At 44.0% G+C, this 13,746-nt stretch overlaps 1 protein-coding gene across 3 annotated transcripts in view; it reads left to right on the plus strand.

Annotated features, from left to right (window-relative positions):
• Window positions 1-13,746, plus strand: part of DNM2 (dynamin 2) — a 184,139-nt gene that overhangs the window by 126,238 nt on the left and 44,155 nt on the right. For 2 of the 3 annotated variants that reach the window (XM_073622602.1, XM_073622600.1), the window contains exons 13-15: window positions 3,115-3,166; window positions 4,464-4,475; window positions 10,562-10,675. In XM_073622602.1, the coding sequence (XP_073478703.1) occupies window positions 3,115-3,166; window positions 4,464-4,475; window positions 10,562-10,675 (178 nt within the window). The remainder of the gene's footprint in view (window positions 1-3,114; window positions 3,167-4,463; window positions 4,476-10,561; window positions 10,676-13,746) is intronic. The other variant, XM_073622601.1, reaches the window with a different exon arrangement.

Raw genomic sequence — 13,746 nt, forward strand, 5'->3', positions numbered from 1 at the left:
ACTGTGGGCAGGGGATCCTCTCCTTGCACCCGCTCTCACAATTTTTAAAGAGTCTGCCCACATAGCCATGTCATTCATTCAGTTTCCTGTGAATGAATAGACTACAAGTACCGTCAACCATTGCGGCTGACAGCTTGTAATTCTCAGTGAACTGCAAGGGCCGTGGTGGTGCTTTTCCTGCTCTCAAGTGTAACTGCCTTCCCGTATCGGAGGTGCAGGCAGACAGCTATCCTGAGTCTGCAGGAGCCTGGCATTCTACCTGCAATCTGCTGATCACAGGTGCAATGCTTTGCAGGCTTCATAGAAAAAATGTCAAATTTTATTTAGTCTGCAAAAATGTTTTATTCCCCCCCCCCCCCCCCCAATTGTGAACTATTTCTTTTAAAAAAAAAAAAAGGGGGGAGTGCAGACTTTATTTTTTATTTTTATTTTTTCTGCTGTAATTCTTCTATGTTTCTAAAACATGGGAGGTAGACAGACATTTTGTAGGCCAGTTAAGCCGCATTCTCAGGCCTATGCTGTTTTTTTAAATTGCTTTTGCATGTGACAGGTTTGTATTTTTTTTTTTTACCCCTATAGATTGACATCAGCTATTAGAATTTTGCTGTAAAGTGGATCTTGACATCTTACAGAATCTAACTCCGTAGATAGTTTGTCTTTGGTATCTGGCTAGTGGCTTTTCTTAGTAATTGTAGCGAGCATATACTCAGCCATGTTTCCTCCCTCCATTTTGTGACCTCACGCTTGCTTTGGCTCACTTGTCTTGTCGTAGGTTGCCTAGTGTTCTCCGCAGTTTGCTGTTGTCTGTCTCTCTATCAGTAACTTCTCTCCTGTGTTTTTCTTTGCACTGTCACTTATGACCCACACTCTTTCTCTCTGCATCCTCCACGATCATCGCTCGCTCCCCCCATTCTTTCACATGCCAGCTGTTATACCGAGCAGCTCGTCCCAGGGTGGGTATTCTGCATGTCTCCTGCTTGTGTGTGTGCCTATGTAATGCCAGCCTGACTGCTTGTCTCGACCCTGGATTGCGTAGCTAGTTCAGTTGTATAATTGTAAATCTTTCATTAAAGAAAAAAAACTCACAGATTTATTCAAACTGCTTGTTACTAATAATTGAGCTTATTACACAAAGGAAAGCAAAGTACAGTAACCCAAGCCAACCAGTATTTTAAATTTAAGTCATTGCTACAAACTAAGCATGTATCAGTCAGATGTCCTGATTTGCATATCTGTTGTTGGTCAGTGCAGGATTAAATACCATGGAGCTGCATAAAGGCAAATTCCTCTCCAATAATTCAGGTGTTGATTTGTTTTTTGGGCTAACCTAGATTAAAGCCCATTTTGAGCCACACAAATTGATGTGTTGATAGATAAGACCCTGCATTAACAACCTCCATGTTTAGTTTTACCTCTACATTCCTGTTACAGCAGTTGCACATTGTCGGCAAAGGGCGGGTAGCGGCGCGGTTGCCCAGCTCGTTGGCGGGGTGGTGTGGCGCTGTTGCTTGGTGAAAGGGGGTTGGTGTGGTGCTATTGCCCAGCTCGGTGGAGGGGGGTTGGTGTGGTGCTGTTGCCCAGCTCGGTGGAGGGGGGGGGTGTGTGGTGCTGTTGCCCAGCTCAGTGAAAGGGGGGGTGCTGTGGCGCTGTTGCCCAGCTCGGTGAAAAGGGGGGGGTGGAGGCGCTGTTGCCCAGCAAAGGGGGTGGAGGCGCTGTTGCCCAGCAAAGGGGGTGGAGGCGCTGTTGCCCAGCAAAGGGGGTGGAGGCGCGGTTGCCCAGCAAAGGGGGTGGAGGCGCGGTTGCCCAGCAAAGGGGGTGGAGGCGCGGTTGCCCAGCAAAGGGGGTGGAGGCGCGGTTGCCCAGCAAAGGGGGGTGGCGGCGCGGTTGCGAAGCAAAGGGGGGTGGCGGCGCGGTTGCGAAGCAAAGGGGGGTGGCGGCGCGGTTGCGAAGCAAAGGGGGGTGGCGGCGCGGTTGCGAAGCAAAGGGGGGTGGCGGCGCGGTTGCGAAGCAAAGGGGGGTGGCGGCGCGGTTGCCCAGCAAAGGGGGGTGGCGGCGCGGTTGCCCAGCAAAGGGGGGTGGCGGCGCGGTTGCCCAGCAAAGGGGGGTGGCGGCGCGGTTGCCCAGCAAAGGGGGGTGGCGGCGCGGTTGCCCAGCAAAGGGGGGTGGCGGCGCGGTTGCCCAGCAAAGGGGGGTGGCGGGGGCGCGGTTGCCCAGCAAAGGGGGGTGGCGGGGGCGCGGTTGCCCAGCAAAGGGGGGTGGCGGCGGCGCGGTTGCCCAGCTGGTTGGAGGGGGGGCGGCGGCGCGGTTGCCCAGCTGGTTGGAGGGGGGGCGGCGGCGCGGTTGCCCAGCTGGTTGGAGGGGGGGCGGCGGCGCGGTTGCCCAGCTGGTTGGAGGGGGGGTGGCGGCGGCGCGGTTGCCCAGCTGGTTGGAGGGGGGGGAAATGTGTGGCGCTGTTGCCCAGCTGGTTGGAGGGGGGGGAAATGTGTGGCGCTGTTGCCCAGCTTGGTGGAGGGTGGGGTGGCGGTGCTGTTGCCCAGCTCGGAGAGTCTGTCAAGGAGTTTCCAAAAGAATAAAAAGATGTGAGATTTTAATTGGGGTTAGTCTAGTAAGGGTTAGGTTCCATCTTTTAAGGATTAAATTAATGGACAGCTTTAGGAGCAGGGGATACAGTTAACTGCTATATGTTCATTTTCAGAGCTGGGTAGGGTAATAAGAGTTTGTTTTGAGATTTAGGTTTGGGGTCTAATTTCCTTGTTGGATTCCAATGTTGGAGGAAAAGTGTTAAAATAAGAGGGAAGGATAATGAAGTGATTTAGTCGTCTTTGCTGCATGAAAAGGATGTACAGTGATTCTTAAGACTGGGGTCCATTAAGTAATTAGACCTACTAATCGCTTTAAAAAAGTTGAGCAAGTGCTTTGACTTGACCTGTTTTCATTATTCATAGCATCAGAAGCATCTTAACTGCAGAAAAGATCATTAAAATTTCTGCATGCCATTAGCTGATATTAAAAAGGCACTGCACTTTTTCCTGATTTAACAAAACTGGATTGCTATATTAAGCCATTGTACTTCACGGTATAGTAACCATGTCTGTGCTTTTTGTTTTTCTCTAGTGCCCAACAAAGAAGCACGCAGCTCAACAAGAAGAGAGCTGTCCCTAACCAGGTAATCTGCACACCATGCAGGGCCACCCACCATCTGCACAGCCAAGCTTATACTAGTCCTTCATTAAAGTGGTTGTAAACCTGAGTCATGGAATCGAGCAAAGCATACGTCTGCAGTGTTTACTTATCTCTCTGCAAAGCTCTAAGTGTGGTCTCACTTGTTATGAGACTTTTCCCGACACATGAGCTAAATCTGTGTCCGGGGGAAGAGGGTGGGCCCCATAAGGGGCTTGTCTATTCAGGACACCGTTCCCCTGCTGTGTGAAGGGGGGAAGGTGTTCCTTTCCTCCAATCAGCTCTCACACACTGTAACTGCAGTCTTGCCGCCTCCTCCTCTGTGCTGCTGACAGATGAAGATTTGTAACACCATCTGCACTTTTGAAAGGGTGTAGAGGTGGGGAAGACTGCAGATGAACTAATAAAACCTCTGTAGAAGGATTTGTTTACTCTCGGCCTATCACCTGAGGCTTTTCACTTCACTTGGTATTGGTGAGGGTTTTCATCCACTTTAAGAATATAGCACGGGTGATTCCACCTTCAACTTGGATCACTGCACCATTTCTCTGACCGTTAATCAGTGTCTGAATAAGGGCATGTTCTTTTGTCTTTAGAAACCCAACACCCTCCCTTTTTCCTCTTTCTCTCATGCTGCAGGACAGTATGGTCGCTGTGGGAGAAAGGAACACCTCTTCCTTCAGATACTTTTTTTTTTTTTTTTTTTTTTTTTTTTTTAATGAATAAGACCAGCTATAGCTATCAAATAGCAGCTAGGTCTGAGCGCACGTTTATATCCTACGTCTATTCCATAACCAAGTTGATTTCTGTTATTTGTGTCAAATTCTGCATTTGTCAGGCCTGCGCCAGTATTCTGGGAAGCCATTTTATCTTGCACAAGAGCGCAAAGGATAGCATGACTCTGGAACCCCCACAATGCACTGCTTCTTTCATACTCTGTCCTGTCTGACATTCTCACACTTCTTCTGAACTCACCAAACTGCTGTGTTCTTTGCACGTGCATTTTTAATAATAAAAATTGGCATGTACTGATATTAATTTTTTTTTTTTACTACTAACTTTTTAAAAAAATGTTGGTAAAATGGGAATTTAAATATTAACTGTGTATTAATTGCATGTAATTTTTTTCCCTTTCTTCTTTTTGCTGCTATTCCATTCTATGTTTATTCTCTACATTCTTCATTCTCTCCCTCCATAACTCTGTTATCATAAAATTCGCCCTCGTTCCTGTATTGTATACTCCCGCATCCTCCTAATCTCACGGCTCCTTATCCCAAACTCAGGGAGAGATCTTGGTAAGTACTTGCTGCGTGTGAGTAACCATGCTTTAGCCAAAGGTTAACCACCTATTAGAAAAATAGGGTAAAGGGTAAAAAAAAAAAAAGACATATTTTATTTATAATTACAAAGTTGTGTTGGCTTATTCATGCCTTCAAAAAAATCATGGATCTTATTTTGCCGTTGTTTTATCAGAACTGAACAGAATTGCAGGGTTCTTTCTCATTGGAAAAGCTTTTGCCAGATGAAAAGTCTTCATTTACCTTCCCATACTGAATATCTTTTCTTTCCCATAACTCCCTTCTCTTTCTTAAGCATTTCTGCTGCTTAAGAGGACCTGTCATGTGTGTTTAGACTGCTGAGCTGCTGTTGTCATGCTGATCCGGTGGCTTCAGGCTTTGAGAACAAGTTAGACACTTTTTTTGGAACAAGTTAGACACTTTTTGGAACAAGTTAGACACATGCTGACCAGCGACGTACGGGTGGTTCTATTGTGGTTAGTGGTTATATTGGCAGCAAAAGAAATCATCCCGGGACCTTTTTTTTTTCCTTTCTCTTTTAGAGCTGACAGTCGGCTCTCTTGTAAAAGCAATCCTAATGGCTAACTAGCTGCTGGATTGCTTTTACAAGCAGCGGGGGGGGGGACTAGTTTAGTGTCACTTTATTATTCAAGTCCAAATACAAATTTATTCCAGCAGCTGCTCACTGATGCTGAGCGTTGACAACTACATACTGGATATCGAGTCCAAATACACCGTTCTCTGTTTCATTGTTTCTCATTGTTATCTCTGTTTCATTGTTTCATTTGGTTAAAGTGGTTGTAAAGACAGAAGGTTTTTTTATCTGTATGCATTAAGATAAAAAGCCTTCTGTGTGCAGCAGCCCCCCTAATACTTAAATGAGGTCTATCTAGATCCAGCAAGAGAGACTTGGCTGTCTGGGAGTCTCCCTCCTCATTGGCTAAGACAGCAACGCAGCGCTATTGGCTCCCGCTCCTGTCAATCAAAGTAAGTGAGCCAATGAGGAGAGAGAGGGTGCAGGCTGCAGCGGCTCCATGTGTGAATGGACACGGGGAGCTGCGGCTCGGCTCGAGTGCCCCCATAGCAAGCTGCTTGCTGTGGGGGTATGAAACAGAATGGAGGGGCCAGGAGCACTGAAGAGGGACCCAAGAAGAGGTTGATCTGAGCTGCTCTGTGCAAAACCGCTACACAGAGCATGTAAGTATAACAGGTTTGTTATTTTTATTGGAAAAAAAAACTCAAGACTTTAGTATCACTTTAAGCCCTCATGAAGGGGATGGAGTTGCAGCACTCTAAAATTGGCTTTTCAAACAATCTATCACTGGAATAAACTTGTGCTTGGACTTTAATATTAAGGTGAGCTGCTTCAGTTCTAAATTTACTTATCGTAACCCAAGGTAATCGGGGAAGCACACAGAGCAGATTGTATTTTTCTGCTCGCAGGGGGTGGGGATCTGACATCACACACTTCACATTACAGAGCAAAGAGTAGAGTGTAATATGAGACCTGAGTGAAGGGGATACACATTCGCTTCTACGCAGCCTCACATCGAGGACATCGTGCAGATCATCATCTCGGTGAGTTTGTTAATCACCAGCTATGTGTGTCACCAGTGGCCCAAACAAACTATGTCCCTGTCATGTCAGCCCGCTGGATGTGCTGTATAAATTGTATGTAGCTGAGGCTACATACAGCATACCGTACTTGGTTTTGGGGAGGGGGTTCCTAGTTTTGACGCGTGGCGACCTGAGCAGGGTTCCCCCCTCAGTCTTCAGGGACACGTCACAGGAACCGGAGGACTGCGGGACCATGCGCAGAGTGACCCATGCATGTACACTGAGCAGCCAGCTGTGCCTCTTTCAGGTACAGTTGCTGACACCGGGAACCCCAAGGCTAGTAAAGAACTTGCCCCGGTGAGAACGGCGCTGGATCCCAGGACGGGTAAGCGTCCTCTTTTATTAAAAGTCAACACCTCCGGGATTTGTAGCTGTTGACTTTCCTAGAGTGAACAACCACTTTAAGCAGAGGAGAAATGGGTTAGGGCTTTTTTTATGCAGTTGTAGAGGACAATCTGGGAAGAGTAAGTGAAGGGAAATCTCCTTAATGGGACCCAGATGGCAGTAAAACCTGACCATATTTCTAACCCTCCCCACTCTTTACCAGTAACCAAATCTTTTTTTATTTAAAAAAAAAAAAAAATCTAACATTTTAAAGAAACTTGACATCCAGCAGGGGGCATTGTTCCTCTAAGTAAAATGAATGAACAAATCATTTTACAAAAATATCCATTATTGCATGACAAGCCTTGCAAAGCCTGTAATTATAATTCTTAATGTAGTTTGCTTGGAGGAATGCTTTCTCATTTGCATCTCCCCATAGACATTTCTGTTGAATTCTATCATGAAGCGTGGTTTTCCTTCAGTGGCTAAAGAATGGTTTGTCTTGGTGCTGAATCACAATTCAGGATTGCTTTGAACCTGTTGAGTTTTCTGTCAAGTTCTCTCTCCCTGTCCTATCTCACAATCACCTATCACAAGATACAAGGTGGACTGCTTGCACAAGGAAGGAGGTGGCACTGATATTAATCATTAAGGGCAATGTCGGGGCCGAATCCTGCAGGACAAGGGGCTCTTGAGGGGGGAAAGCAGCAAACTTTAAAAAGTCACCTTTTATAATCTAAAGCAACTTTATTCTTCTGCTTGTCTAAATGTGGGAGATGTCTGCTTTATTTTTAAGGTTATAGGATCCAGGACTATCACATTTATTGTTGCTATACAACCTCAAACCTTACTGACACCAAACAAGCATGTGCATATCGGGTGTCAGGACATAATAATCATATGTTCTGGGGTCAGTGAACTCACTAGGTAGTTAATCACAGATGAGGGTGATGGCCCCAAATCTTGTACTTTTAGAGACAAGTGGGCTGTAGGAGCTTTAGTATTTATTGTTGACACAGTTTAAAGTAAATCTGTGCTTTATTCATACAGGGCAAAGCAATAGGTTTGCTTTAAGGTCCCCTACTCCAGCAGTACATTTCTTTGCTTTGGTCAGCCACATAAAGAAAATACCTGATACTTCCAGGTATAGAGGAGCATTTGACTTGCTCTCCTTCCTCCAATGTGACAGTCCTGGTGCTGTGTGGATACCCCAGTGATGTCACAATGGTTTGGGGGACAGCGTACTGTAAGCTTCTGCTAGAGAAAGCTTACACAGTAAGCTCATTCATTTCCTTTTGCCCAGTGGTTGGGCTGAGTGGTAAAGGAGCAAAGAAAAGATAAATATATGCTTTTGGATACCCTAAAAAGAGCTGCACTGTGCAGAAGCAGATGCCTGACATTGCCCTGAACCATAATTGGACAAAATTTCTCTGATTTTTATGAAGTGGACTGATTTCTGGAACTTACTTCTGGCCTATGCTTAATCATTGAGAGAAAATAAATATATATATATATATATATATATATATATATATATATATATATATATATATATATATATATATATATATATATATATATATATATATATATATATATATATATATATATATATACACACAAAAGATAAATGAACAGAAGAAAAACCCAATCAATATTTGGTGTGCCCACCCTTTGCTTTCAAAACAGCATGGATTCTTCTAGGTACACTTGCACACAGTTTATGAAGGAGCTCGGCAAGTGGGTTGTTCCAAACATCTTGGAGAACTAACCACAGATCTTCTGTGGATGTAAGCTGCTTCAAATACTTCTCTCTCTCTCTATCCGTATGATTTGATGTTGAGATCAGGGCTCTGTTGGGGCCAAACCATCACTTCCAGGGCTCCTTGTTCTTCTTTACATGGAAGATTGGTTTTTAATGAGGTTGGCTGTATGTTTGGGGTCGTTGTCCCGCTGCTTGGTGAACAGTGAAGCATGGTAAAGGTTCCTTGTAAGTTTGTGGCTGCATTTCTGCAAATGGGATTGGAGATTTGGTCAGGATCAGTGGTGTCCTCAATGCTGAAATACATGCAGATACTTATTCATTGTGTGATTGGCCCCAAATTTTATTCTGCAGCAGGATAACAACCACAAACATGCAGCCAATGTCATTAAAGTGGTAGTAAAGTCTGTGTTTTTTATTTTGCCTGTAGGTAAGTCTATAATGAGGCTTACCTGTAGGTACAGTAAATATCTCCTAAATATGCACTGTTTAGGGGATATTTACTTTTAGTAGCAGTCGGTGACATCGCACATGCACATTGCACTCTCAATGGACGGCATGCTGTCCATTGAGAGAGCTGTTCCACGGCCGCGATTCCCGCGTGCATGTGTGGGAGTGATGTTGCGGCACAGCCATTCACACGGTTGGAGCATGCGAGCCCGAAAGGAAGACTGGGTGAAGATGGAAGCCCTGTCAGCGGTGAAAGAACACCTCTGGATGGCTTAGTTCTAAGGTAAGTGTGTGATGCATACTAGCACATTATGATATTATCTTGCAGGGGCCCTTTTTTTTTTTTCCCCCCTCAGTTTACTACTGCAGTGTAAAGAAGAGCAGGGAGTCCTGGAAGTGATGTTTTTTGCCCCACAGAGCCCTGATCTCATATTCGAGTGTCTGTGATTACATGAAGGGACTGATACATTTTGAGGCCGCCAACATCCACAGAAGATCTGTAGCTTGTTTTCCAAGATGTTTGGAACAACCTACCTGCTAAGTTCCTTCAAAAACTTTGTGCAAGTGCACCTAGAACAATTGATGGGGTTTTGAAGGTAAAGGGTGGCCACACCAAATATTGATTGGATTTCTCTTCTGTTAATTTACTTTACATTTTGTTAAAGAACATTCATTTACAGCATTGTTTCACACCTGCCTAAAACATTTTTCACAGTACTGTATATAATGAACAAAGGTGGTGGATGTAGATCCTGTAGTTGGTCCTACCAATGATAAAAGCTTGATAACATTTTAGAAAAGTGGTGCAGGTCTCCTTTCATCCTCTCTGCATCCACACTGGTTGCAGCATGTTGGGCTGTAGAAGTGTTGGTTAGGAGAGGCGGCTGTTGTTGAGCACCTCTGTAACATCATGGTAAATGATTCAAACTTTTCCACAAGCTAGCACACCGGTTTGATTCTACTAGGCCTTTTGCACCATAATGGGCTAAAGAAATGTGGTTCTTGTTGCCCATAGTAAGCAAAGTAAAAGAAAAAAACAAAACAAAAGGGAAAATAGAGATGGTTGATATGAGCAGCAGTAACAATTTTTCTACCCACAACAGCGAAAGTAGCACTGGGAAATTTATTTGTAACTTTGCTAAGAGCAGCAGCAACCATGTAGAATTCACTTTTCAGCAGCTTAGGTGGAATTTAAATGATAGCTGTATTTTACAGAATATCACTAGGTATTTGACTTGGTTCATTTTAAACTTTCTTTGTCTTAAAGTGGAACTCTGGGCAAAATAAGTTACTTACTGTATGTATAACACAACAGTGTGTTTTCTGTGTCCCCGCCCTAACAATTTTTTTATTTTTTTTTCTTTTCGAGATTATTTTGTACATAGTTCTGCTTTAATACATGAAACCTTAAACTAAAATTAGCTTATTTGAAGCATGTTTGTGGTTGGGTAATATGTCCTTCTCCAAGCAAGTTTCATTAAGCGCAGACAGATCCATGGTATTGCTGATTATCAACCAGTATGCTGTTGTTTTGCCTATCTGTATTAGGTGTCAGCTAGGATGGGATTGCAGGGGGCAAAAAGGATGACTTTTTCCTGTAATATTCATAGCAAAGGCTGACAATACAATGTACAATTTTCCTTTAGAATTACCAAAAACCATATAATATAAGGTCAAACTTAAACGCTTGCAATTTGTATGCAGTCAGACAGGCCTTTGCACTACAGAACTAAAGGTAAGTCAAAAGGAAATAAGAAAATGTATATAATGTATGGCCAGCTTGTGACTAGCTGCACAAGTTCTGATTTTTGAAAAGGGAACGGCCTTATTATAGCATTAGATTATTTAATTTAAATATTGCGGCTGCTGCCTTTTTGTTTCCCATCTCCCACCCCCATGTTGTACATTTTGCCCCTCTTTCTCTCTCCAGGTGATCAGGAGAGGTTGGTTGACCATCAACAACATCAGCATCATGAAAGGAGGCTCCAAGGAATATTGGTTCGTGTTGACAGCAGAGTCCTTATCCTGGTATAAAGATGAAGAGGTAAAGTGGGACGTTGTGGGGGAATGCAGTATATTTGGGTCTTATTTTGTGAAGATGTGTTGAAGCTGAACTCCAGGCAGATAAAATAAGCACACAATAATGCTGCCATGTATTAATACATCGTATTCCTTTTTAATGCAAGCATTGTTTATACCTGAATTTGACTTTGTAACGGCCTCTTGCATTCCGTGTACAGAGCTCAGATTGGTAGAGGGAAAAGCAGCACAAGAACCCAGTCAGCTGTGCTAATAAGACACATTCTGATAAAATCAGTCTTTTGCTTCTCCTTTCACATGGGACGAGACTTGTATATGTGCAACTTTAAGTGATGTCAAACCATAGTTAAAACAAAAAAAAACATTTTAGCAGCTGACCTCAAAACTTTGTTTGCAGCGCCTCAATGTAGTAAGTTCCTTTTTTCTGCATTTTAAACTGGTCCTCTGATAGTGACTCCCCTTTCTGGTTTCCACAGTGGCTCTTTTGCTTGCATGGTCTTTTGGAGCCATCCTCTGGTGCACACTCCAGGGAAAGCACTATGTAAGCACACACTGTGCCCAGCATTGAAAGCAGCTCCATTCATTTTGTAAATGACTGGGGGTGCAGGCACTTGGATATATAGAGGAGGATCATGTGACTTGAGATGCAGTGGGTGTGTGCTACCTGTTGAAGTGTAACGGGATATAGAAGGCTGCAGGTGCCACTGGATCATAATCAAGTGTTTATGGAGCATATTTATACCATTTATTGCCATGTGCTACATGTATATACAGGACAATGTTTTTGAAAAAGAGGCTTTATGCTACCTAACCAAATCGGAGAAAAATCAGATCTCCAGTCCCACCAGAAAAGGCTATGCTGTGTGGCAGAGCTACGTAAATGTCAGGTCTAGATTGACAGAAACGGGGAAAAAACTAATCTGCTAGTAGGTAAAACTGCTTCCTTTATATGTATTTTGCCTGTGTATTTAAAGTGGTGTTCCCATTATAAAAATAAAGTCAGCAGCTACAAATACTGCAGCTGCTGACTTTTAATAATCAGACACTTACCTGTCCCAGTGTCCAGCGATGCGGGGGATCGAAGCCCCGCTCGTCTCGTGATTGGCCGCGCAATCATCTGGGACCTGTCACGTGTCCCAGATGATTGACAAGAGGGAGAGGGCAGAGCTGAGCCCTTCCTGCCCCGAGGGGAGGTGATGTCAAGAGCCCAGGCACTGAAGGAGGCAGACTATGAGGGACCCCCTAGCAACAGCCATTTAGAAGTGAGTGAGAAAAAAATTTTTTTTACAAATGTGGGGTTTTTTTTATTTATTTCTTTTTAGGCACATTCATTAATTATTTTTTTTTTTTTTTTTTTTTTTTTTTTTTTGGGGTGGAACACCACTTTAACCATTTGCCTGGAGTTCAGCTTTACCCTGGTTAAAGTAGTTTAATTCCATGTATTTCCAACGTGTACCTTCAATGTTGTCGTGCATATAATGGTGAATCCACAGATTATGATGGACCAAGATTCATTGTAGAGCATCAATGACTCAAATTACATCCAACTTCTGTCATTTTTTTATTTTGTGATTCTGGTTTTCTTTGAAGTTGTGTGGGAGCAACTTAACTTGAAAATTAAATCAGTGGTGGTCCAGATGAGCAGAGACAAGGAGGAAGACCAAAAAAAAAGGGGGGGTGGGTGGGAAGAGATTCACAGCCACAAGAGAGATCCTTCTAAGGGTAGTATTGCGTTGAATGTATGGGAAAAGTAAGTCAAATTAGTGTAGTGTATATACTCGTATCCACAAGGTTGCTTGATACCCTCCTAGGGTTAAGCAACATATTTTAGCACTTGTGGAGAATGTGACTATCTCCGCGTAGTGTGGGTGGTCGCAATCGATGTTCCTCTGGGTTTTCTGGAAATTCTTGCACCGTGCTAGGTTGCCATCAGATCTAGTGAGCAATAGTAGAACCAGTGTGTGGTCAGCAGAGGCACCCAGTCAAAAGAAAAGGTGATAATTTTTTTTTTTTTTTAGTGGATTATTTGGGAAGGTTGGTATTGATCATGAAAAAAGGGTAAATCGCCATTAACGTGTTTCATGGCTCTTTAATGGCCTCTTCATCAGGCCAAGATGTACAGTACACTTTAATGGGTGGCATCTGTGCACATTCCTTCAGCACAGAGTATACTGTTTTCTCTGTATATTCTGGGCTGAAGGAGCGCACACGGATCCCACCAATTAAAGTGTACTGTACACCTTGTCCTGATGAAGTGGCCACTAAACGCGTTGATGGTGTTTTAACCTGTTGTTTTTATGATCCATAAATACCAACCTTCCTGGAAAATCCACTTGGAAGCAACTTTTTATTGAATGGGCGCCTTAGCTGACCACACACGGTTGCATAATGACAACAGTTCATCCAGTTAAACCTGTGTGTGTGTAAAAATCATTTCCCATATCCCATTATATTGTTTTCGCTAAGATGCACATCCAAGAGTCGTTTAAATCTATCCATGCTTCTGGTTCCATTTTGGGGCCTTATTCTATCTTGACTTGAAAATGTTCTTCAGATGCTCTGCTTGTCTTAGAGGGTGTAAACCCAAAAACAAAACAAAAAAAACCCTGTGAGACAAAGGCATAATGAGCTAGTATGCATCGCATACTAGCTCATTATGACATACTTACCTTGGATCGAAGCTGTTGCAGTGGCCCCTGCACACCGATATGACCGGCGAAATGTCTCCCGGAGTTATTTCCGGGTTCGCGGGCTCCGGCGCTGTTATTGGCCGGAGCCGCGATGACATCACATATGTGCGCGGGAGTCGCGGGTCACGGCACGCTACTGAAGAAACGGCACGAGCAAGCTGCTTCCTCAGTGCGCATGCGCCGATGAAGGTGAAGTTAGGATGACCCCAGCAGCCATTTTGTTCTGTGCTTTTATGGAGTCTCCATTTTAAGGCTTAATGCACACTGGGTATTTAGCTCCAGTGCACGAGATCGCAGAATTTTGGGGCAGGCGGAAGGCTTAGGCATGCACTGTTAGCCCTGTTGCCGGCAGCCTGTAGAACTCGGAGGCTAAAAGTTGCTGTGG

The sequence above is a fragment of the Aquarana catesbeiana genome, linkage group LG03, assembly GCF_042186555.1.
Source record: "Aquarana catesbeiana isolate 2022-GZ linkage group LG03, ASM4218655v1, whole genome shotgun sequence".
Lineage (NCBI taxonomy): Eukaryota > Metazoa > Chordata > Amphibia > Anura > Ranidae > Aquarana > Aquarana catesbeiana.